This window comes from Choloepus didactylus, chromosome 7 (assembly GCF_015220235.1).
Source record: "Choloepus didactylus isolate mChoDid1 chromosome 7, mChoDid1.pri, whole genome shotgun sequence".
Lineage (NCBI taxonomy): Eukaryota > Metazoa > Chordata > Mammalia > Pilosa > Megalonychidae > Choloepus > Choloepus didactylus.
Genome location: NC_051313.1, coordinates 107,475,503 through 107,500,199, shown reverse-complemented (window position 1 = coordinate 107,500,199; position 24,697 = coordinate 107,475,503). Strand labels below are relative to the sequence as shown.

Here is a 24,697-nt window from a genome sequence, read left to right as displayed (position 1 = left end):
CCCCCGGCCCCGGCCCCCCCGGCCCGGCCCCATCAGCCTGCCCCTCACCCCCAGCCCCTCACCCCTTACCCTCGGTGCCCTTCCCGGATCCCCCTCCCCCCGCCGGGGGGTGGGGAGCAGCGAGGGCCCCGCCCCCTCCCGCCCCTTCCCCCGGGCCCGCGCAGGATGCCCCCGGCCCCCGGCAGCCCCCCGGGAGGCCCTGAGCTCGACGCGCCCCCCCTACGACATGTCCCCCCCTGGCTCGGCCGCGGGAGAGAGCGCCGGCGGCGGCGGCGGCGGCGGCGGCCCCGGGGTCGTGGAGGAGCCCACGGCGTTGGCAGCGGCGGCGGCGGCGGACGAGGGCTCCGCCCGAGAGGAGGTGAGAACCAGCTGCGCCCCTTCCCCCGCGCGGCCGCAGACCGGCCCCCCATCCCCCCACCGCGCGCGGTCCCTGCCGGTTCCGCCGCAGCGCGGCCGGCGCCCCGCACCCGGAGCCGGCCGCCGCAGCCGCAGTCCCGCGCCGCCGCCCCCACCCGGCGGCCGGAGCTGTCCGCGGTGGCGGGGAAGGGGCCGCGCCGGGGGCGGGGCTCAGGGGTCCCGGGCCGGAGGAGGGGCCTGGGGGCGGAGCCTCGCGGACCCGGGGCGGGTGGGGGAGGGGGCTAGTCTATCGCGGGGTGGGGATGATGAGCAGATCCTACCTCGCCTAGGGGGGTGTTACCTTGAGGAGCGGGAAGGGCGACTTCAAGGGACTAGAGCCAGGAGGGTGCCGCGGGGAGGTGGTGTTACCTGACTGGGGCCCTAGGAAGGGCAAATGTGCGCAGAGACGACCCCTCCCACCCCATCTCTGGGGTCACTGGGAATGTGTGAGGGTAGGGGATGCACTCCAGCCTCCCAAGGCCCCTGCTGCTCCCCCTGGGAGCCTCTAAGCTCAGAATCCTTCAGTCTTGGAACTAAGCATATATCTAGAGAGGGTCCCTACTTACTTTCAGTCCTCTGAACCTGGAGACAGAGAGACTGAAGATAGTACCAAGATCCCACCCCCACCACCCCAATCTCTCATGTACACTTGTGTACACACATGCACACTGCACTCTCTGGGGGAAAAGCACACATCCAGGGACACACCTGCACCTCTTCACATGTGCTCACACCCACAAAGGGCCACATAGGTACACACCCCCCCAAGACAAGGCTCCTTGAAAGGCACATGTACTCTAATCTTGTTGGTATGTGCTGTGTGCTATTTTCTAGCCTACCTACCTCTCTGTGCTTCCAGATCTTTCCTCTGGCTTCACACCAGGCCCAGGGCCAGCTGCCTGTTACTGTGCTCTTCCTTTCCACCCTTTTGTCCCTTCCCCTGACTTACCTCCAGGTCAGGCCTGCACAACTGAGGGGATAAGTCAGGATCCCATCAGGAGGGTAGGTGTGTGTGTGTTGGGGTGTTACTAAAATCAGACAGCAGGGAGGAGGAGTGGGAAAGCACAGGCCACCACCAGAAATACAACAATAAGTAGCTTCTGGGTGCCAGCATCTTGGTGGGCACCTAGGATGCAAAAAGAATGAGACATGGACCCTGCCCTCAGAAAGTACCAGCCTAGAGGGAGAGCCAGACATGTAAACAACTCTCTGGACTGACTCTGGGACAGATCAAGTGCCAAGTGCTTCCACAGAAAGGCCCCGGGAGAGCACCAAAAATTGTTTTCTCTTGACAAACGGCTGGGCTGCAAACACCTTCCTCCCTCCTGTCCCACCTCTCCCAGACACAGAAGTCTGCCCCTCTGGATGCCTCCACCCCAAATACCTTAGGAAGGAGGGAATCTCACAGGGGAGCTGGGGTCCAGAATGTGAGGAGTGAGCCAGGAACTGGGGTTCTCTGCAGCCCTCCCACCCCCAAAGGAGGTATTAGGCTAATTGTCTGTCTGTCTTCCCCGTCTTCCCCATCCACACCTTCTCTCATTTCATTGCCATCTTGGTGTCTGTCTCTGGACTCTGCCTCTCCATCTGTGGCTTCTTTTCTACCCGGGTCTCCTTGCTTTATCTCTGGGTCTGATCCCTCTTGGACTCTTGGGGTGTATCTCTCTACACTTGTTTGTACTGACATTCCATTCTCTTTCCTGTCCCCATGGCTCACTCTGGGTCACTTCCTCTGTATTTATTTCTGGTCCTCGGCCCCCATTTTGGTCGTACCTTTTCTCTCCACATCCCTGTCTGTTTGTCCCTGGTCCTGGCCTCTGCTCTCCATCCCTGCATCCATCTCTGTGCATGGTCCTGCCCACTCTTTCTCACTCCCTGCCCCCACCTTGGCCTCTCTCCCTGCCCTTCTGAGCAGCAGCGTCCCATCCAGCCCTCTTTCACCAAGTCCCTCTGCCGTGAGTCCCACTGGAAGTGCCTGCTGCTCTCACTGCTCATGTATGGCTGCCTGGGCGCTGTGGCCTGGTGCCACGTCACCACGGTGACCCGCCTCACCTTCAGCAGCGCCTACCAGGGCAATAGCCTCATGTACCACGACAGCCCCTGCTCCAACGGCTATGTCTACATCCCCCTGGCTTTCCTGCTCATGCTGTACGCCGTCTATCTGGTGGAGTGCTGGCATTGCCAAGCCCGCCATGAGCTGCAGCACCGTGTGGACGTGAGCAGTGTGCGGGAGCGTGTGGGTCGCATGCAGCAGGCCACGCCCTGCATATGGTGGAAGGCCATCAGCTACCACTACGTCCGCCGCACCCGCCAGGTCACCCGCTACCGCAATGGCGACGCCTACACCACCACCCAGGTGAGGGGCTGGGGGTGGGTCGGGTCATGGAATTCAGCCCAGAAAGGAGGGATGCTCAGACCCTGCCCCGCCTCTCCCAGGGAGGAACAGCTCAGGGCAGCAGGGAGCTTCCACAGGCACTGCAACAGAGACAGTCAGAGCAACCACGTAATTACAATAAATACTTACTGGGAGCCAGGCTCCATTCTAAGTCCTTTACAAACACTAAATCATTCATTTAGTCCTCATAACAACCCTATGAGGTAGGTAACTATTATTCCCATTTTTTTCAGATGAGGAAACTGAGGCTCAGAGAGCTTGAGTAACTTGCCCAAGATTAAACAGCTAGTATGTGGTGGCGATGGGATTTGAACCCAGGCAGTGTGGCTCCAGAGTCTCCACTGTTGAGTGCTTAATGGGTCTGTTTAATACTGAGTGGTTGGAGATGCCTTCATATATGCACAGTCTCATAGGGTGCACTCACCAGTCCAGTGAGACAGCTGCTACTGAGTCCTCTTTCACAGGAGAGGAGACCTAAGTTCAGTGGCTTGCCCAAGGCCTGCAGCTCCTAAGTGGCAGTGCGAGACTCAAATCCAGGTCCCCTGCTCCTAAGCCCAGTGCTCACAGAGTAGGGGGGCATCAGCAGGAAAAATGGTGGAGCTGTGCAGGGAGAGTCAGAGGGTCACTCAGCACTTCTTGGACCCGCCAGGATTAGACATCCTGGAGCCCCGGGGGAAGAAGAGGAGATGGTCGGAGATGAGGGTGACTGTCTCTGCATGTGATGGGTAAACAGGAGCCTGAGTGATAGCTAAAAGCTGAAGAGGGAGACCAGAGACATAAGGGTTGTCAAGAAACTCCTTGGGAGGTTGCATTTGGAAGCACACTTGTAAAAGGGAAGGAGAGAAGGCTGCTTGTGGTGATGAGGGGGGCAGCATGGGACAACAGAGGCAGTGGCAGAGTCAGGCAAGCCCGAGGGGCAGTTCACAGCCAGGGTCTGACACCCAGAGGAAGCAGGGCTTCACTAAAATGCGAAGGCTCGCAGGCAGGGCTGGGTTCTAGTTCCACCTCAACACTAACTCACTGATTCAGCTGAAGGCCTCAGTTTCTACTTAACTCAATTGATGAAATCCTACCAGTCGCCAGTCTTCTCTTCTCCCAGGGATAGGCAACAAGAGCAGCGATGGGGCGGGCGAGCGTGAGCAGACAGAGGCAAGCACGGGCGGGGGCTTCCCGCGATTCCCGCCGCCTTCTCGGTTGCCGCAGGTCTACCACGAGCGCGTCAACACGCACGTGGCAGAGGCCGAGTTCGACTATGCGCGCTGTGGCGTCCGCGACGTGTCCAAGGCACTGGTGGGGCTGGAAGGCGCGCCGGCTACGCGGCTGCGCTTCACCAAGTGCTTCAGCTTCGCCAGCGTGGAAGCCGAGAACGCCTACCTGTGCCAGCGCGCGCGCTTCTTCGCGGAGAACGAGGGCTTGGACGACTACATGGAGGCGCGCGAGGGCATGCACCTGAAGAACGTGGACTTCCGCGAGTTCATGGTGGCCTTCCCGGACCCGGCTAGGCCGCCGTGGTACGCCTGCTCGTCGGCCTTCTGGGCCGCGGCGCTGCTCACGCTGTCGTGGCCACTGCGCGTGCTGGCCGAGTACCGCACGGCCTACGCGCACTACCACGTGGAGAAGCTCTTCGGCCTGGAAGGCCCGGGCTCGGCTAGCAGCGCGGGCGGCGGCCTGAGCCCCAGCGAGGAGCTGCTGCCTCCGCTCACGCACCGCCTGCCGCGAGTCAACACTGTGGACAGCACGGAGCTTGAGTGGCACATCCGCTCCAACCAGCAGCTCGTGCCCAGCTACTCTGAGGCGGTGCTCATGGACCTGGTGGGGCTGGGGGCGCGCTGCACGGGAGGCGCGGCCGGCGGCTACGCGCCCACATGCCGCTACGGCGGGGTGGGTGGCCCGGGCGCGGCGGGCGTGGCCCCGTACCGGCGCAGCTGCGAGCACTGCCAGCGCGCTGTCAGCAGCTCGTCCATCTTCTCGCGCAGCGCTTTGAGCATCTGCGCCAGCCCGCGGGCCGGCCTGGGGCCCGGCGGGGGCGCGGGCTGCGGGGGCAGCCGCTTCTCGCTCGGCCGCCTATATGGCTCCAGGCGCAGCTGCCTGTGGCGCAGCCGGAGTGGGAGCGTCAACGAGGCGAGCTGCCCGACGGAGCAGACGCGGCTGTCGAGCCAGGCCAGCATGGGGGACGACGAGGATGACGACGAGGAGGAGGCCGGGCCGCCGCCGCCCTACCACGACGCCCTCTACTTCCCGGTCCTCATCGTCCACCGGCAGGAGGGGTGTCTGGGCCACAGCCACCGGCCGCTGCACCGCCACGGCTCCTGCGTAGAGACCTCACTGTGACCTCCGGCCCCCAGAGGGGCTCGCGCTGTCCTCTCTTCTAGCCCTCGCCCGGCTGTGCTCCCTGCGTGTAGCAGGGAGAGTCACGAGGGCTGACTGGGGGTGGGTGGGTGAGGGCGCTCCGGACAGACCCCGATGGCACCGAGACCCCTGCCCTCCTTGTACATAAAGACAGATGGGTGGGAGGGAGTCGGTAGCTGTTTACCCCACCTTGGCAAAGAGTTGCCTCTTCCAGCCCCACTCCTGAGTTCCTAAGGAGAAACTCCCTTTTCCACACACACACTTGAGATCCCCCGTCCAGCCTTTCAATGGATCTTTCGACTGTTAGGTGTTGACTGTGCAGTGGGACCAGCAATTGGGCCTCTTCTCAATTAGGAGGCCCTCGCTCTGCAGGTGTGGGGAGGTTTAGAGGCTGTGGGGAAGGGAAATTGGGGCTTTCTTTCCTCCATGGCCCCACAACACCCGGGCCTCTCTCCATGGTGGGGGGGGGTGGTGGTTCGGTGAACAGCAGGGGTGCCTTCCAACCAGCTTAACAAATTCAGTGGGTCTGAGGGCCAGGGCCAGGTGTCCACCCTGATACTCCATCCCAACACCATGGAAATGTCGTTTGCCTCTTCTTGGCACAGGCCCAGGAGATGGGTGTTTCCTTTCTGCTGTTCCCTCCACTGTTGTTTATCTCACTGGGCCCCAGGAGTCCAGGTCCTGGGGGGACTGCACTCACCATGCAGACGCCACCTCCCACTCCCTGGCTCAGAGGAGCTGTTGCCAGGGTGTTTGGGGGAGGGATGGCGAAATGTGTACCTTGGTCCTTTCTCTAAACTCTTAGCCTCCTGGCAGCATCCTGCTCACCTGGGTTCCAGGCAGGTTCCCCCTTCCAAGAGGGTGAGATGCCACCCAGCCAGGGTGAATGACTGAGTGGGAAGAGCATGAGACAGAGCTGGGTGACACTGGGGACTCTGGAGGCAGGTGGGAGTAAAAGAGGAGGGACCAAAGGGAGAAGGCAGTGGAGGGGAGAGAATAAGGACCTCCAAATTGGGGTCGTCTTTGGGAGGCCATGCTTGCCTCTCCCAGACCTTTGGGGAGGCGTGGAGAGTGGTTGTCTCTCACACATGCAGGGCTCAGGATGGTGTCACAGGCCCTGTCTGGAGAAATACTCAGTTCTAGTGGCAGGGTCAGAGGCAGGAATTCTATAAATCTTGCCTGACCCTTCCATCTTCCTCCACTTCCCCTACCCCATGAGCTGAAGCCCTGCTATGTGTCCCACGGTCTCCAAAAGGGCATCCTGCCACCACCCCAGGGTGCTGGCCCCACATCCTGTTCCTCCAAAGCTCTGAAGCCACCCTCCCTCCTCTGTGCCCTCCCTTACATCTGCCCCATGTGGTTCCGTGTGCATGTCTGCGTGCAGTCCCCGGCCTTCCCGCTCTCCTGGCTAAGGTTTTCCTGGCAGATTTAGCATCTAGGGATTGAGCTCACATTTCAAGCTGGAGAGGGTGACCCTTGTGCAACCTGAGTGTTGCTCAGCCGCGATGCTTCTGGCTCTGAGCCATCAGAGCCCTTCCTCCACCTGCTTCGGCCTCTCTCATCCTCCTCCAAGCCTGCACCTGTCCGTGGGCGTGGCCTCCACCTATGCAACATCTCCTCTGGCTTTCCTCCCCTCCTTCCCTGGGGGGACAGGGGAGGCACAGATTGTGGGGACACCACATCCCATGACCCATCAGGCAGTTGAGCTTGACTTTCATGCAGAGATGGCTGAATGGGAAGGAAAGGGAGGCCGGAGTGTGGGGAAGCTTGGGCAAGAGAGAACAGCTGCCCACCAGGTTTCCTTGGGCAGCAGTGCCCATCTGCCCACCAGTACTGAACCTGCTTGGACGCTGAGACTATGCTCCTTGGGGGCCTGGCAGTTAGAGCATCCCCTCTTTCCTCTGAAGGGACATCTGTGAGGTACAGGTGGTGAGCCGTGGCATCAGGCCCCGGTTCTTGGCCAGCTGGCACCCGGATGTCATGCCCTCCAGTTGGGGCAGCCTGGCCACCCTGTGGCTCTGTGTAGGGAGGAACTTGACTCCTCCTTCCTCAGGCCTGTGTTTGAGACAGAGCCCGGGCTGGGAGGAGGGGAAGGGGTGCCCCTATTATTATTTTTGCCTGTATTGACCATTTTTGCCTAGGTTTTATCACACAGCCTCACCTCCCACACGCGCAGACTTAGAGAGAAACCAATTCTTTGTTCTATTTTCTTGGTAGCTTTATTGATTGCCAGGGAAAACTGAAACCAGAAAATTAATTAATCTCTAAAATTAAACTTTACACTGAATGTTCTTGTTTCTCTAATTAGGACCTCTGCTAGCAGCTGTGGCTACACACACACACACACACACACACACACACACACACACACACATTTGCACTCTGGAACTGTCAGAGGGAGTCAGGCAGACAGTCAGACTCTAGGTTGTCCAGACACGCACACACGTGCAGTCACTCCCAAGCCCACTCTGGTGCTCTGCTCAGTGCCTGCTTGTTGGAAGGAGTCCTGATGGCAGGCACCCCTGGGCTGTGGCTGCAGCCTGTGACCCATGAGTCCAGAGGTTCTGGGCCCCGCAGTCCAAGGAGAATGGGGGATGGGGCTCAGCCTGAGTCCATCAGTCAGGTCCTCCTAGTGTGCCCTGTGGGTGTGGACCAGGGTGGGCAGTTGTGCTGGCAGCCACAGGGTGACAGGGACTCATGAGAGGGAGGTATCTGGAAGGCCCCATGTGTCCCAGGGTCGAAGGCTTGTGGGGTGGGCTGGGAAGGAGACAGGTCTCTCTGTCGATTGGGTGCATCACACTGTGGCCTTTCTGTCGTGGATTTCTAAGCGCAAAGATTGTACAAATCAAACTGGTGGATAATAAAGTTGTGGATGTCTCACTGACTCCTTGGTGGCACGGCACTGCCTCCACCCAGCCCAGTCCCACGTGAACATGAGAAGCCCTCTGGGGTGGAAGGCTCTGCTAGAGCCGGAGGAATCAAGGATCTGTTCAGTAGAGAGGAAAATGATGGGGAGGGGCTCAGAGAATGGGCAGTCCCCATGGGAGTAGTCTGGTCAGGCCCACTCCCTCCGCTCTCCTTCCCTTCCCTATTCCTGGAAGAAGTTGAACATTTCTGGGGGGTGGAGGAGGGGGCAGGGACTGGGTCCCCACTTCTTAAGCCCTACTCCCCTCACCCCAGGACCTTTTCCCCTCCTCACATCTTTATCCACACAAGTCTTTGATCACTCACCCCAAGGATATTCATGGTCTCCCCCCTTCCTTTGGAATAGTGTGAGACTGCAAGCAAGCCTGGCAGGGAGATGAAAGGAGTGATGGGCCTGGGGCAGGGACCCTGTCCCGCCCCCCAGCTTATCCCACAGGGTTCTCAGGGCCACTGGCAGTGATGGGCGACATGAAAGGGCTGGGGTTCAGGGCCTGCTGGCGGGCGGCTTCACGGTTGGCATGGAGGACCTTGCCCATGAGGTACTCGCTCTCCTGGGCCACATCTGACAGGCGCAGGTCAAACTCCAGGAGGGTCCTGTTCTCTGACATGCCTTCCAGGAGCTGCTTCCCGCCATCCTGGCAGAGGGGAGGGATAAAGGGAAGGGTCGTTTCACATCACTAACCAGGATCACACACACACATATGTGTGTACACACACATACACACATTTACATATAGATATGACTAAAAATTTTCATAAAATGATACTTAACCCACTTGGGCAGTACACTGACATTTCGCATCCCAACCTATCCTAGCCTATCCTATTTTTTTTATTCCATTCCATCAAAAAAATGGAAAATGGTGGTCAAGACCTACTAAATTGATGTCTCAACCCCCAGTGGATTGAAAAATATGGATCTATAGCAATGATGTTAATTCCAACCCTCTTGGCTGGTTCAGCCATGGGCATGTGAAGCAAATCTGGTTAATGGGAGTTTGGAGGAGATGGTTTCGGAGCAGGTTCTCCTAACTCTGATAAAGGGAACAAACCTCAGTGTGTGCCCCTGTGTGAGATGCCAGAACCAGGCAGCTATCTTGGGACCATGAGAGGAGCACCAGAGAGGCTGTGGCCATGTGGCTGAGGGGGTGGGGGTAGGACAGAGCTGAAATTTCCCAACCACAGAGCCCCATAACCTGGGGCTTCCAGTTATGGGGGATAATGACATAAATATGTTTATGTCACTGCCTGGTTGGGTTTCTGTTACTTGTAACCAAGAGCAGCCCCTTTGGAGACAGTGTGTGTGTGAGCAAGATTGTTGTCATGGGGTGTAGTGGAGGGTACAGGGACCTCATTGAGGATCCACAGAGGGCCCTCCTCTCTAGCCTCCCACAGGTACAGCCCCTTCTAGGTTGGGTGGGCAAGACAATGTGAAAGCATTTCATGTTGGGATGCAGGTGCTGCTGCTCTGTGGTTGTGACCAATATTGGGCTGTGAAATTAATTTAATGGGTCACAACAGCATTTTGAAAAAGGAAAAAGAGTAGAATATAAAGGAAAACATCAGTATATATCATAAGCAATAAAGGTATGTTCTGCATATTATACTTATGTATATATTCACTAAGTTGTCCTGTAAATTGCATTTCTCACTCTGGGCCTGGGTCAAGGTCATTTGAAAAACACCATCTGTGGGAAGGGAGCTGGACTTTCAATCAGTCCTGGTATGAATCACAGCTCTGCCACTTTGTATTGACTGGATGTTCTTGGGCAACCCATTAACCTCTCTGAGCCTCAATTTTCCTTCTTTAGAATGGGGTTAAGAACATACCATACCTCTTACTAGATAACTGAGAATTGATGGAAAAGTAATGGATATTGGGTGCCTAACAGAGTACATCATCCTGAGTAAGAATTGCTGGCAATTACTGAGCACTCTCCCAGTGCCCTGCTATGGCTAATTGCTTTACAAGTATAACTCTCTTAATCCTCACAATAACAACGTTTAGATGTAGGTTCCATCATTATCCCCATTTCACAGATGAGGAATTGGGAGGCCCAGAGGGGTGAAGTAACTTTCCCAAGTGCTAAATGGCACAGCTGGAATTGAATCTAGGCAAAGTCTATGGCCTTAATACTTGTCCTGCAAGTACCCCCTGGCAGGTGGATTCCCCTACTCATCCTCCAAAGGTCCCAAGACCAATTCCTTGGCCCTGCCTGCCCCAGAAGCAGCAGCTCACCAGTCCTATGTGGTTGCAGGACAAGTTGATGCTGGTGAGCGTGGTGTTGATGGAGAGCACCTGGGAGAGGAGCATGGCAGTGGGCTCTGACAGCTCATTGCCACCGAGATGCAGCGTGGTGAGGCACTTGTTGGTCTGCAGGGCATGGGCCAGTGCCTGCCCACCCTCATCCTCGATGCAGTTGAGGCGCAGGTTGAGGGAGAGAAGGTTGGTGTTGTGTGCCAGGGCATGAGCCAGTGACTGGGCACCGGGTGCACGCACCTGGTTGTTAGCCAGGTTGAGCACACGCAGGCGGCTGTGGCTCAGCAGCTTGGCAGCGGCACGCACTCCACGGTCCCCAATGAGGTTGTGTGACAGATCCAGCTCCTCGAGGGCCGGGTGGTCCAGGAGGCTGCGGATTAGAATGCGTGCCTTGTCGTCGTCCACCTTGCTTCGGGTCAGCCTGAAGATCTGCGGGCAGGAGAGGGTCTACAGCACCTGCCAGCCAGGGATAACCTGCTTGCCCACCTGCCTCCTGCAGGTGGAGGGGGAGCCACAGGGAAGCCTGCAGCTCAGCTCACCTGATGTTGGCCACCTGGGTGCTCTTGGGGTTTAGGCAGGCTTACCCAGCAAGGCAGAGTAGTGCAGAATTGGTGGCAGGTAGCAGGGGGGAAAGGCTACCATTTATTGAGCAATTACTATGTGCTAGGCATGCTGCCTGAACATTTCATAACCACTATCTTTAACCCTCAGCATCCCCATGAGGTAGAGTGAGTTCTCTCCATTTTACAGAGAGAGAATGGAGGCTTAGGGAGGGTATGTCATTTACCCAGGGTCACACAGTGATTAAACAATAGAGGCAGGCTTTGAATCCAGGTCTGTTTGAAGCTCCAAATTGTCACTGCACCCTCCTCAACTCACTAAGATCTGCCTTGGCCAGGAAAGAACCATTTGAAGGAGGTTGCCAGAGCAAGAATCAGGGGGAAATGAGGGAGGATGAGAAGCAGAAGACAGATGGGATGAAGGAATAAAAGAAAATGGGTGAGACTATTGTTATGGATGTTGTAGACAGGAGGAGGGAGCCCCAAATCCTGTCCTTCTGCTGGATTGTTCCACTTCTCATTCGTCCTTAAGACTTCTGGATGGATGGCTTCTCTCTACCTATCCTTCAGTCCTCTTCTTTCTTTACAGCCCTCTTAGACAACTTAGAGTCTTTTGTCCCTCTTGTCTTTTCAATGCATCTATCTGCCAAAACTCTGACCCTGGATCAACCCCACTCTCTATTTTCTGCATGCCTGTACCTGAGAAACTGACATAATGAGAAACGCCACATGATAGGACTTGTTGGTATCACTGGACATGTATTATCTCCAACCACCAACAGGCCCTCAATGTCATATGCCAATCTAACTATATTTATCTGGCCAATTAACTCATACTCTATCACAGTTATTTCAACCTTTTCCAGCCTCCTTTCAGCAGGTTAACTTGCCTCCCACTTTTCAGAGGAATGAACAGCCATTGAATGGGAATCCCTCATTTTCCTGACCCCAAACACAAACCCACCAATATTGCTACTCAATGCACACATCTCCTCCCTCTTGCTCAAGGCCAGTCTCCCTACCTTGGCCCTGGATCCCACCCCTCCTGCTTTCTCAGGACCCTTCCTCAGTGGACAAACCTGAGCCTGTCTCCTACAGTCAGTCCCTTTCTTGCAGCTGGACCAAGGCCTGTCATTGGTTGTAAACACATGCAAGTTTCTTCTGAAGGAAAACCAAACCCCTCATCTATTACTGTTCTACCTTTCCCCCTTTCACAGCCAAAGTTCTTGAAAAAGCTGAACACAGTCATTCCATTTCCATGTTTCACTGTCTCCATAAACCCCTCCAACCTGGCTGCTGCTGCTGTCACTCCACTGAGGTAGCTGCCCCCACAGTAACTTCCATATTGGGCTAAATCCATTCAGCTCCATTCTAACCCATTTGCACTCCCTCCCCTTAAAATGCATGCTTCCCGTCTCTGTGATGCAAAAGGCCATGCCCCCCTTTTCCTCCTCCCTCTGATTTCCTGGAAATTTTCCACCAACACTACAGACTTGGCCTCACTTTTGCCTCTCCCTCAAGAGAAATCCCTCACAATCAGGGCTTCAGCTGCCACCCTCATGAAGGTGGCTTATGTTTCCACCTTCAATTCATACCACTCCTCTGAGCTTCAGACCCATCTGCACAACTAATGATACAACTCCTTCTCTGGAATCCCTCAGATCCCTCAAAGGTAACACAAGCTCAAAACAAAACTCATGGTCTTGCTCCTCTTCCTACACGCCTCGTCTCTGCAAACAGCTCCTCCAACCATCTGGTCTCACAAGCCAGAAGCCTCCATGTTAAGCTCTCCTTCTATTCCAGATCCTTCTTATGCCAGCAAGCCAGTTGATTCGACTGACTAAATATTGCTTGGATCTCTCCACTTCTCTGAGCCACCACAGACACCAGCCTAGTTCCGACTCCCCTCATCTTCACCTGGATTCCACAGTGGTCTCCTAGGTTATCCATCACGTCCACTGTGACCCTGCCCTGGCCATCTCCATCACAAGCAGAGTGGTCTCCTCACACAAAAAACTGCAATAATGTTACCTTTCTTTTGCCTAAAACCCTTGGATGGTATCCCAAAACTCTTAAGGATAGAGACAGATTTTTTAATAATGCGTCCTTCACCCAGCGAGTCTGGCTGCTAATTGACTCTCCACTGTCCTCCCATTGCTGGTTCCTCCTCAGCCCCTGGCCCCAGTCTTGCCGGCTTTCTCTTTCAGCCCCTTGAGCATGGCATGTTTGTCCTGCCCACGGGGCCTCTGCATGTGCTGCTGCCTCTGCCTGGAACATTCTTCCCTCTTTCCTTAGACTACATTTCCTACTCCTCCTTCTCATTCCTACTTAAGTGATGCTTGCTCAGAGAAGTCTTCCCCAGCAAGGCCAAATTCCTCTTTTATAATCTCTTCTAGGAGTATCTTTTTTATAGCATCATCCTGGTTTAGGGTTGCCAGATAAAACACAGGCCACCCAGTTCAATCTGAAGTTCAGATAAACAAGTATCTCCCATGCAATACTTGGGACAGACATACTTATACTAAATAAATTATTCATTCTCTCTCTGAAATTCAAACTTAACCAGATGTCTAGTATTTTTATTTGCTAAAACCAGCAACCTTATCCTAGCTGCAGTTTTACAGTTATATAATTATCTGATTAATGCCTTTTATCCCACCAGACTGTTAGCTTCAGAGGGCACAGATGGTATAATTTTGTTCATTGTCATATCTTCAGCACCTAAGATAGGGCTTGGAGTGCAGATATTTCTTGAATGAATAAATGGTTGGTGAGCTGGGAGGGCAGTGCTTTGTTCATCTCTGTGTCCCCAGAACCTAGCTTGGTGCAGGGTGCATAAAAAACACTAGGTCAATGAATGAGAAGGAAATGGGAGGAAGAAGATGGTGATAGGGGAGGAAGAGGAGGAGACAGGGAATCAGAGAGAAGCTGAGAATTGGGGGGTGGGGGGCAGGGAGAGGCCACGTGGCGGGAGGTACCTTGAGGGTCTGGCATGCCTTGATGGTGGCGGCCAGGGAGTGGCAGTCCCGGAAGGTGAAGAGGAAGAGGTTCCACTCGAAGTTCATGCCACAGTCCTTGACTCCGTACACCAGGTCCAGCTCCTCCAGGTGGCTCAAGCCAGCCACCAGGTCGCCCAGCTGGTAGTGGTCCATGGTGAGCTCCTCCGCCTCTCCCTCGCTGCCCGAGTCCGAAGGCTCCGCGTTCCGGGGCGGCGGCGGCAGCCGCACGGGCGGGAGGAACTGATCCAACTGGATACTGCGCACGTAGTTCCTGCAGAGCGGCAGCAGGTCGAGGATCACGGCGGGGTCCGTGGTGCCGGGGATGAAGTGCTTTAGCAGGTTCTCCAGGTGCCGCTCGAAGAACATCCGCTTCCAGCTGCCGCCGTGCTTGGCCACGTGGTGCACCGGCCAGCGGCGCGTGCAGCAGCGGCGCCAGTAGTTCTCATCCTCTATCAAGTTGGCGGTCACGGTCAGCGGCAGGTCCGGAGACAGGCAGCTCAGGACCTTCTGCTTGTGCTGTGGGAGCAGCTGATTCAGGATAGGATTGTCTTTGGGAAAAGAGGTAGGTAAGCAGGGGTTGCAGTGTTGGGGACAGCACAACAAAGCACCCTGGGCCTGCCTGGGGGCACTGGGGAAAGGGCGGACCCTCCCCTGAGCTTAGGGAGGCCTCAGTCTGAGAGGGGAGACAGTCCCTGCTCAGGAGGCTGGGAAGGGGCACATAGCTTCCTGCCTGAAAGTGGACATGGAGCTTCTGGTTTCACAGAACTCCCAGTCTGAGGAGAAAGCTCAGGTCCAACCCTCAGTTATCCCCCAGTCTGCTGAAGGGACTCATCCCTGACTTTCATCCCTGACTTCAGAGGCTCCCAAGCTGATTCGGTTCATTCATTTCAAAACAAAAACTTTTGAGCACCTACTATGTGCCAGCCATTGTTCTAGGTGCTGAGCAGACAGACAATGGTGGACAAAACAGAGGAAGTCCCTCCCTCACTACAGTTACATTCTAGTGAGGGGAGGCAGACAGCAAACAAGTAAACAAACGAATGTATAATCGGTTAGGTGATGATAGGCTATAGACAAAATGATTGTCCTGTCCTCAGAGAGCAACCTGTCGGGTAAGAGAGGCTGGAAGCTCATCTTTTGGAAAGGACTAACATTTACAGAACAACCAACTTTTGTAAGCAGAAGTGCAGAGTACATAAAAAAAAAAAAAACAAGAATCTGTACACAACATGGAGTGGAGGCCATTTAACCAGGGAGGGCTTTCTGGGGGAGGTGGTTTGTATGGTCTGGGTGGGTTTTTGCTGGAAAGATTGGGAAAGGTGAGGAGAGAGCATAAAGGCTCAGAGGGCTTGGTGTCTGCAGGAGTCTGGAAGGCCCTGGAATTGGGGAGCCTGGTGGAAGAAGTGTCCGGTGGGGATGAGGGCACTGTGCTGGAGGGCAGGGGCTGTGCCAGGACCCAGCCTCGGAGCCCTCGGCTCTAGGCAGTGCCCACCCATACTGCTGTATGCCTGGCCTTCTCTCTCCTGCCCAAGGAAGGGATGGACTCACTCTGAAAGTTCTTGACGATATGCTGAATGCAAAGCTCTGTGAGCAGGGGGACGATGGCCAGTGACCACTCGGCGTCCTCCGCAATGATCCGACGCATCTGACGTTTTCCTGGGCCCTTGGATTTCACGGGGGGTGCCATGACTGAGGGCTTCAAGGATGGTGGGGCTGAGCTGGTGCCTTGGCCTGCAGTGGAGGAACGTTCCTGGATGGAGGCTGAGGACCGGCTGGGCACCGACAGTGATGTTGGCGTTACGGTCTCCTGCATGGTGAAGGCTGGCAGTACAGGGGCAGGTGGCCCCTTGGTGACCCTGTGGCAGGAAACTTCTCAGGCTGGCAGGTCCTTGATGCTGATGGGGACCTGGATCAAGAAGAGGTATTACTTTGGAGGGTCTCTGCAGGCATTTATCTAGAGAGGGAGCAGCGAGTGGTGCTTAAGGGTCAGTCTAGCTGTGTGTCCTCGGGCAAATTACTGAACCTCTCTGCGTTTTGGATGCCTTTGTGAAATGAGAAGAACAGTCATCAATAGGATTATGGGAGGAGTGAACAAAATGATGCATCCGAAGAGGTGTTGTTTACTGTCTGACACAAGACACTTAGCAAGGAACAGCCCCAAATTTTAAATAATAATAGTTATACCGCAATGATAGCAATTTCTGTATGTCCAACACTTTTTTAGTTCTCCACACACATTAACTCAATCCCCATAAAAGCCTTATGAGCTAGCACTCATATTATTTTCCACTTTTCAGGTGAGAAACTAAAGTACAGAGAGATTAATGCACTTGCCTGATGTCACAGCTTATAAATGAGAAGCTTGGATTTGGACCAGTTGATGGAGTTCATAAATACAAGGCTGCATATGTTATTTAAAATTTTCTAGTAGCCACATTAAAAATGTAAAAAGATACAGGTGGAATTAATTTTACATCAACCCCATATTTCTAAAATGTTATCATTTAAATATGTAATCAATATTTAAAATTTATTAATGATATCTATTTTTGCATAGTAAGTCTTCAAAATCTTAACCTAATATTTCCAAAATGTTATCATTTAAATATGTAATCAATAATTAAAATTTATTAATAGTATCTATTTTTGCTTAGTAAGTCTTCAGAATCTGATGGCTCAGTAGCCACATGTGGCTAGTTGCTTCTGTTTTGGACAGCGCGAGCTGGGAGAAAAAGGAGAGGGGGATTCAGCCCCAGGCCCTGCACGGGGAGTCAGTGCCTTCCTCTCCTCGCCTCTGAGCTCCCTATAGTCTCCCCATCCCTGTCTTCCTCCTAGCTCTCCCAGCCTCTCAGCATTCCAGACGGCAACGGGCAGGCGTGGGAGGCGAGAGAGAGCTAAATCCAGAGCTGAAGACAGAAGACAGAGGATGTGTCTGAGGCTGGGGATCCCCCCCCCCTGCCACTTGCCCATCGCTGCACCCTCCCTTTAGGTGCCCTGGCCCTGAGAGGAGCAGGAGGAAGTGGCGCTGCCTAGAACTCAGCTCCTCTCCTGGGCAGTGTCCCCCCCAATTTGTGCCCTGACCTAGTGCGCTGTGTAGTGGCCGGCGGGAAGGAACGCTCCGAGCCAGCTAGGGTGTCCTTGGCAGAGGGAGGGGACCAGATGGTGCTCCCCAGCCTGCCAGGCGTTTCAAGGAGGAAGAACCTGGCTCAGAGAGAGAGGAAAAGAGAGAGGGAGGGAGGGAGATTTGCCTCTGGGCAAGAGTGGGGGACAGTGTGAGGAAGATATCTGGGTATTGTGACACCCCTGATGCAAATCAAATACAAATTCACATGCACATGTGTCCAGAATTGTGGAATAACCAGCTCCTGCTTTTTGATTAATGACCCCTCAGAAAGTGGAGATGGGAAGGCTGCTTAGTGGTGCCAGATAACTTTGCATTTCTAGCTTTGCCAGCTACTTGCTGTGTGACCTTGGCAGGGCTACCTAACCTATTTAAGCTTCAGTTTCTACATCTGTAAAATGGGATAATATCTTCCTGTGAGGGCTGTAGTGGAGATTCCTCTGACATAATATTTGAAAAGGGTACTCTGGTGTGTGGAGGCTGAAGGCACCATGAAGGACGGGGTTTGGGGCTGAGTAGACACTGAGCAGTAACTTGAGATGGTATCTTTGAGGGAGTGCAAAGTTTCTGAGGTCCTTTCCTATATTCAGGGAAGATGGGAAGGGCTAAGTGACAGTGGTAGTGTTGGGGGCTGGAAAGACAGCAGGACAGAGGGGCTGGGCAGTCCAGGCAAAGGAGGTGGGGGTGGAGGCCACGGGCCAGCCCTGCACCTGCCAGCCTGGCATCTGGGCTCCTGGGCCCACCTGCGTTCCCCGTGGGGCAGATCCTCCAAGTTACTGGCTTAAGCATTCCAGGGTTCCCCTTGGTCCCAGAGGCATCCCAGGCCAGGATTCCTTAGGGGTCACACCCGAGGGAGAAGGACTGGGCGTGGCAGGGGGATCCCCAGGTTACTGAGCCTGTTGCCTGGAGCCAGGAGGCTGCACCTTGGGAAACCCCACCTGAGGCCTGCCTAGTGCCTGACTCACTCAGACCTGGCAGTTCTTCCTAAGGTCTGGTCCTCATCACTCTTACTGCTGTTTAGTTTCTGCAGCAGCCTCCGACCTTACACTGCAGGACGTGTCCCAGGACCTTGTTCCTTGGCCTTGTTCCAGGGCCCTGAACCACCTCCTCAAAAGGAAGGGGCAGAACCTGGCTCCTTGGACTGCCATATACCTGATCCGTATAAAAAAAGAGTCCCTGCCATTCTTCAGCGTTTACAGAAACATCCATTGCATGAAGTCTATGTGATTTTGAGAAGAATGTTGAAAACATTAGCCTTGTAATAAGGTCAGAATTGATAGTTTTAATCATTTCTTGATTTTTTAAAAGTAGAGATTACAAAAGTATTTTTGACAAGTAAACTATTGCCACATACAAAGGCTCAGGGTATCCTAAAAAGAATTTTAGTTCTAAATGTTTTATTTTTAAATCTAGTTTTAAAAACTGTTAAAATATTCTAATAAAAAAACCCAAATATATTTTTAAAAGTACTGTTTGAAAGAATAATGAGCAGAAGTAACTCCTTGCCTCCCTGTCATTAACTTTATAAGGACAATTTAAATTGTGAGCTCCTCACGGGACCAGCACTCTGTCTGCTCTCCCCCCACCTCTCTGAACATCCTTTTTCCAAAAGCCTCCATCACAAGCTCCTCTCACTCTTCCCACCCTGCAAGTGTTGAGATCCCTCAGGATTCTGCCATACTCTCCTGCCGCCCTCCCGCTGATGGGTTTCAGCTCTCACTTCCCTCTGAGTTCCAGATGTAGGCCCACTAAGCTGCCTCCCAGGTCTCTCAAACCCCATCTGCCTCCTCCCCCAACTGCTCCTCCTCCTACGCTCCCGACCTCGCCCAAGCACCCGTCCAGATGGACCTGAACCAGAAGCCAGGAGTCAGGAGTCGTCTCTCTCCTTTAGCCCCCCACATCCACTCACCGTCCTGGCTCCCACCCCAGTGGCCAGCCCCTCCTCTCCCCTCTGCCTCTGTGTCAGCTGCCCAGCACCCGGTCTCCACGTCCCCTCTGGTCCTCCCCTCCAGCCTTCAGGCAGCACCCGTAGCAGGCTGTTGCGTAAGCCCCTCAGGGGTTTGCACCACTCATGGGGGAAGGCTCTCCGTGGCTGCAGGCTCTGACATCAGCTCCCCCCTGCAGCTGGAACACTGCAGGCCATTTCAGGCTGCCCAGCCCTTGCTCCGGCAGGTCCCTCTCCTTGGAAATCTCTCTGGAATGCCTTTCCCAACGCCTCACCCCAGGACAGGGCCAACCATTGCTCTCTCAGGTCTGAGCTCAGGCACCGCTTCCTCTCTGAAGCCTTCCAGCCTTTCTTGTCTCTCCCCCAATCCCTCCCTTTGTCGGACCTCCCTCCTCCCAGCACCTGTGCCACTTCGGTAACTCATTGACCACCTTCTCCCCGCCCCCCGCAGCTCCGAGCTCCTTGAGGGCAGGGACTGTTTCTTATTCATTTCTATTTCTAATCCGCAGCCCAGTGCAGGCCTCCTTTAGGTGCAGTAGCTGGTGTTTGGGGCTGCCTGCCCCTCACCCCCACCCATAACAGATTCTGGTCATTAGGAGTGACCTGTTGGTCAGCGATTGGATTGGGAGTGGCCACCTGATGACAGCTGGGCCAGAGTCCTCTTGGGATTTTTCCCAGTGGAGGCAGAGACAAGGACATATAACCTTGAAGGATACGGATCCCTTGCTTCTGGAAGCTCTGCTTCCCTTCACAGGGAAAAAGGCCAGGCCAGTCTGCAGCAGGCGGGAAGGAAGTCTGGTGGAGAGTAGCAGAAATGAGAGACAGACAGAGGGAGCGCCCTGGAACCGTCAGTCCCTCCTCCGAGTCTCAGAGTCTCCCAGAACTGCCTGCTTCCTCAGCAGTTCCTTCAGTTGTGAGAGCTAACTTGGTGGCCTGCTAGTAAGTCCCTTTTTCTAAAACTAAGAATTGGATTTCTGACCCTTTGCCTGACCATAGGTCCTGACCATTTTTATAGGCCCACAGTTTGGTGAATAAAAACATGGAAAAAATCCTAAATCAGCAGATGAAATGGTTTAACGGGATAGCCAAGGAGGATCAAAGCTTCCCAGGTTATTACACACAGGTCCTGACATTCCATTCCTCCCTCTTCTGAATTCCCTGAGCCTCCAGTCCACCCCCAACCCCACACACACCCATCTCTCCAGCCATAGGACAGCAGCAGCTGCTCACATCTGCTCAACAATTAACAGTTACAAGCTCCTTTCAGAACTGTTCTGTCCTTTGAGTCTTACAATCACTTCATAAAAAAGGGCAGGGTGCATTTCCTTATCCCCATTTTGCAGATGAACAAACTGAGGCCTTAAGCAGAAAATGACTTCCTAGGACACCTCGGAGGGCTGGGGTCAGGGCCTGAGAGCACATCTCTTGCCTCTAACTAGAATGCACTGCTTTTTCCATGCTACCCACTCTCAACTAGGAAAGAAGAAAGCATGTTCCCACTCCCTAGGGGAGGGGATCCTGTTTTTAAGCAGAGAGGGCTTGTCAGGGAGGGCCTCCCTGGGCTGGGAGAACACCCAGCCCCTTGCACCCCACTAAGGGAAAATCAGGCCCCTAACATAAGAGTTTTCATCCCTATTATGTTAAAATGCAGTTTTCTCCTAAATGAAACTTAATATTAATATTACATACACACATCTATGTAATATCTGTATGTTAACCTTGAACTGCCTTTTAAAAATGCATCTTATCATCTTTGGTCAAACAAAAGCACAGTAAATTATGAAATATATACTGACACTAAGGTAGTAAACTTTTTAGAAATGTAAAAGTCATGTAATATATGATGATTCCTGGTAGTTTGAGTGTGCAGAATTTATACATATACATACATACATACACATATTTAGACCTTCTTATCAGTCAACCACAATCTCAGGGTGAATGAGTTTCAGATCCAGAAAGCAAAGCTAGAAAGGGGGCAAGGAGAACGTACCACTGAGAAGGTGGAGAGGGTTCACAGGAGAATAAGAGGCAGGAGGCCTGACATAAGGGCCTCCGTCTGGCCTGGGCAGCTTGCCAGCATCATCAGCCTGCAGCTGAGGGTGGGAGCAGGTGGCACTGTCTTCCCTGGAAGCCTTCAGATACAGGTAGACACCTTGTAGGTGGAGGCTCGGGGGCACCCAGACAGCCTCCAAGCACCCACAGAGAGCAGCCCTAGAAGTAGAAGAGTCACCTTCCTCTCTGGAGCTTCTGTCCCTGGGAAACAGAATCCCAGGGTTTGAAGACTGGAAGCATGTTAAAGACTGGATCTTCTCCAAGGCAGGAATCCTCTCTGACACTCAAGAGAGAAGGCTGGGGCCACAAGGAATGAGTGCTTCTTGTGTCACCATCTGGTGCCCCCTCTAAGGGCATGTCCTGCCCTCCTTGCAGGGGGGTGGGGGGCACGGGTGGCTGAGAAAGTAGGGATATGCCCAATACCTTTCATCTCACTGGGGCCTGTTTCACATGTCTGTTGAACTTCCCACAGCCATGTTTCCAGCATCAACTGAACCCAACCTGGGGCCACAGCCCTGGGGAAAAGCCAGTCTTCCCCCAACTTGACTCCCACACTGTGGCCTCAGGACCAGGGCCCAGAGGCCACAAATGACATTCAGGGAACGATGTCCACACTAGGCCTTAACTCATGGGGTTCTATTCTCTCTGTGCTCGAGCACAGATGATATAAAATGACAAGGCTTCCCAGTTTGGCCAGGGTTGTCTGCATTTTTGATTGCTTGTGTCTGATGGACAGGTTTTCTGGGAACCATATCCTTGGCTAAGTCTATGGCTCTCAATAGCTTGTGCACAGCAGAAGGCAGTGTAGCAGCTGGCTAAGGACTCAGGAGTTGAACCGCCCAAGGTCAGATTTCCACTCTGCCCTTAGCATTTGCGAGACCTTGGACAAGTCATTTAACCCCACTAAGTCCATTTCTTTAGCTGTGAAATGGAGATGGTACTTAATAGTACCTACTTCATAGGATTATCAAGAGGATTAAAGGAGCTAATGTCTTGAGACATTTCATATAGTGTAGGCCCCAGAGCCAGCACTCAAGATACGTGGTAGATAATATTATGCTGAAGGTGTTTGATGCCTTACCTACATAAGTTTATTAAATCCTCAGATTTAATACTATTATCTCCATTTCACAAGTGAGGACACTGTGGTTTAGAAAACTTAAGGAACTTGGCTAAATGTCACATATCTAGTAAGTGGAGAGGCTGAGGTTTGAGTTAACGTCTCTTGCTGTCACTTCCATGCACAAAAATACAGATAACTAATGATATGTTGTGGCTGCTTCAGGGACTGCCACCAACTCGGTCATTCACAGCCCTTTTCAGAGGGCCTCTCACATTCTCCAGCTCAGGTGCACTCTCATCAGCAGCCTGGAGACTGCATTGTCCCCATTCGTGCAGACCTAACAGTCCAGTCTCCCTCACCCCCAACTCACTGCTGGCACAGGAGTCTCCCCCAAAGCTGGATCACTGCTTGTCTCCTTTGGCTTGAATTGGGGACCAGGAGAATACCTCAGAGCCGTGCTCTCCTTGACCCATGGCTCACACAGGGCCCTCGATTCTCCTCCCAGGTCCAGGGTGCATTGCTTGAATCTCTGGCACATTTCCTCCTCCCAGAGGAAATCTTAGACCTTGGCCATCCTTCAAGGCCCCAGAGTAAAACTACCTACTCTGGGCAGAGGCTCCACCCACCTGCCTGAAGGGGGAAACTCAAGATGTTGGGGGTGGGTGGTCCTTTCACCTTTCAGCCCCTGTCACATCCCTGGTACCTGATCCTCTTGAGACCCTTGAGTAACTCTGTTCCCATGGACACCCCACCCTGACTACCTCAGCTTCCATCCTGTCCCACCACTTCCATCTCTCACCTGACACGGAGTGTATCTTTGCCTAATCTTCCTCCTCTCTGGCTCATCTCTTCAGTCTCCTGAAATCTAGCCTCCAGTTTCAATGCTCTCTCTGGGAAAGGCTCTCTTGTGGGTCAGTGTGTCCATTCGTCAACCTCCAGGGGCTCTGTACAGCCTTTGGCATGGCCTGCCACGTCCTCCTAAAGCCTCTCTCCTCCTGGGCTTGCCTGACAGCGCCCTTCCTCTGGGTCTCCACCCACCTGTCTGACTGTGCTTTCTCAGCCTGCTTAGCCAGCTTTTGCCCCATCCCAGGATCCCCTAAGGAAGCCGTCCCCAGGCATCTCCTCAGGGCTCTGGGCTTTTGTCTACACCTCCCGAGTAATCTCTTTCATGCCCAGCATGTCAGACTCTACCTAGTGCAAGTCACTCCCAAATTCCCAGTTTGTCGCATCACAAGAAGATGGGCAAAAAGTTTCCTGGACAGAGGCCAGAGTATGCTTGGTCTTCAGCCCTGTAAAACAGTCAGGTCAGCACACTTATGGCAGCCTCCAGCTTGGGCCCTCTCCCAGCTCCTGTCCATTTGGGTTTGTTATCTCTAAAGAGACTCCAGCAGCTTTGCTCCTTACCCCTCACCTTCAGTTCAGATGCCCCAGCAGGGAAGCTCAGCTCCAAAGGTCAGCGAGTCCCTCCCCTACCCCATCTGGGCTTTAGAGGCTCTGGCGGTCTCCTGGGTAACCAAGGGAAAGCAGGCAGGCGGTGGGAGGGAGGGGGGCGGGAAGGCTTCTGGAACTTCAGGAGCCATGGCAGTCCGGGGAGCTGGCGCTGGGGGCCGGCCTTTCTGAGAAGCCTGGGGCTCGAGGACTTAGGAGCAACCGCTCTCTTCCACCACCGACCCGATGCCGCGCCTTCCCCCTCCTCCTTTCCGCAGTACCCCCACACCCACTACCCATCCCTTACTCAGACTCCTACACTCTGGGCCAGACAGTTTGCACAAAGTGACTGTGGCTAAAGAGGAATTACGAGTCCCTCCCCAAAAGGATGGGAGGCTCCGGTAGATACAGACTGGTCCTTCCTCACTCACCCCGGGAAATGTGGGGAGCCCAAAGGATGGCCGCCTGCAGGCTGCCAGCCTGTGAGGACTGAGGGTGCCAGTTCTGTTTCTCTGGGGCGCGGGAGGAGCTTCCAGGTCCCGCCAGCGTGAGTGGGGACAGGGAGAGTTCAGTCCCATAGGAAGTCCCGGGGATTGAGTGTCTCCTATCAGGGAGGTCGCCTCACCCGATCCTTCGGGGTCGCAGCGCTTGCCTTCGCGCAGGCCCCAGCACGGTGAGCGCCAGTCGTTAGGGACGCCGGCCGTCGCCAGGGGGCGGGCCGGGCGTTCGGTATTCACCCGCGCATCCCAGGCCCGGTGTGCACGTGCGTGGGCACCGCGCTTCCGGGGCGAGCCGCGGTGGCACGGAGGGTTGTTGCCCCGTTATGGTTGCTGCCACGCGCCGTGGCACAGGTTCACTGGCTTCCAAGGCGGCCCGGGCCCAGCCTTGGGAAGGTTCCTCCTAGCCTGGTATGTGGGGCTGCTTAGTGGAGAGTGGGAACTATGCGGCCTTGGGGATACGCTTTGCGCTCCTCTGGAAGGTTACAAATAGGTGTGTTATTCGTGGGGGAAGGTGGGTGAGGGGACGTGACAGGGCATCTGGACAGGAGAGCTTGTTCCTTCTTAGTACATTTTGCCTGGAATGGTGGTGGTGGTGGTGTGAATCGGGATAGTGGGGGTCCGGGAAAAGCTCAGTGAATGTCTCTTCTGGAAGATGAGGGGGTGGAAGAACTTCCTCCAGGGCAACTGCAGGAGTTACTGGAGCT

General features: G+C 54.3%; 2 protein-coding genes across 11 annotated transcripts; one reads left to right on the top strand and one right to left on the bottom strand.

Annotated features, from left to right (window-relative positions):
- The first annotated feature begins 154 nt into the window (after positions 1-154).
- On the top strand, positions 155-8,199 carry TMEM151B (transmembrane protein 151B). Of its 3 annotated transcripts, XM_037842800.1 has the most exons (4): positions 155-358; positions 2,309-2,348; positions 2,455-2,749; positions 3,992-8,199. In XM_037842800.1, exons 1-4 carry the CDS (start codon positions 166-168, stop codon positions 5,117-5,119), a joined length of 1,656 nt encoding a protein of 551 aa, XP_037698728.1. In that variant the 5' UTR covers positions 155-165; the 3' UTR covers positions 5,120-8,199. The 3 variants fall into 3 exon arrangements, with proteins under 3 accessions (XP_037698728.1, XP_037698727.1, XP_037698729.1); XM_037842799.1 differs by having other exon boundaries at positions 2,309-2,749; XM_037842801.1 differs by lacking the exon at positions 2,309-2,348 and having other exon boundaries at positions 232-358; positions 3,992-8,198.
- TCTE1 (t-complex-associated-testis-expressed 1) lies at positions 7,337-24,193 on the bottom strand. Of its 8 annotated transcripts, none has more exons than XM_037842807.1 (7): positions 23,925-24,094; positions 15,430-15,787; positions 13,861-14,429; positions 10,302-10,751; positions 8,590-8,697; positions 8,369-8,427; positions 7,824-7,960 (listed from the first exon to the last, which is right to left on the bottom strand). In XM_037842807.1, exons 2-6 carry the CDS (start codon positions 15,692-15,694, stop codon positions 8,380-8,382), a joined length of 1,440 nt encoding a protein of 479 aa, XP_037698735.1. In that variant the 5' UTR covers positions 15,695-15,787; positions 23,925-24,094; the 3' UTR covers positions 7,824-7,960; positions 8,369-8,379. The 8 variants fall into 8 exon arrangements, 6 of the variants coding, with proteins under 6 accessions (XP_037698731.1, XP_037698730.1, XP_037698736.1 ...); XM_037842805.1 differs by having other exon boundaries at positions 7,831-8,123; XM_037842803.1 differs by lacking the exons at positions 8,369-8,427; positions 23,925-24,094 and adding an exon at positions 24,119-24,193 and having other exon boundaries at positions 7,337-7,960.
- Positions 24,194-24,697: the final 504 nt, after the last annotated feature.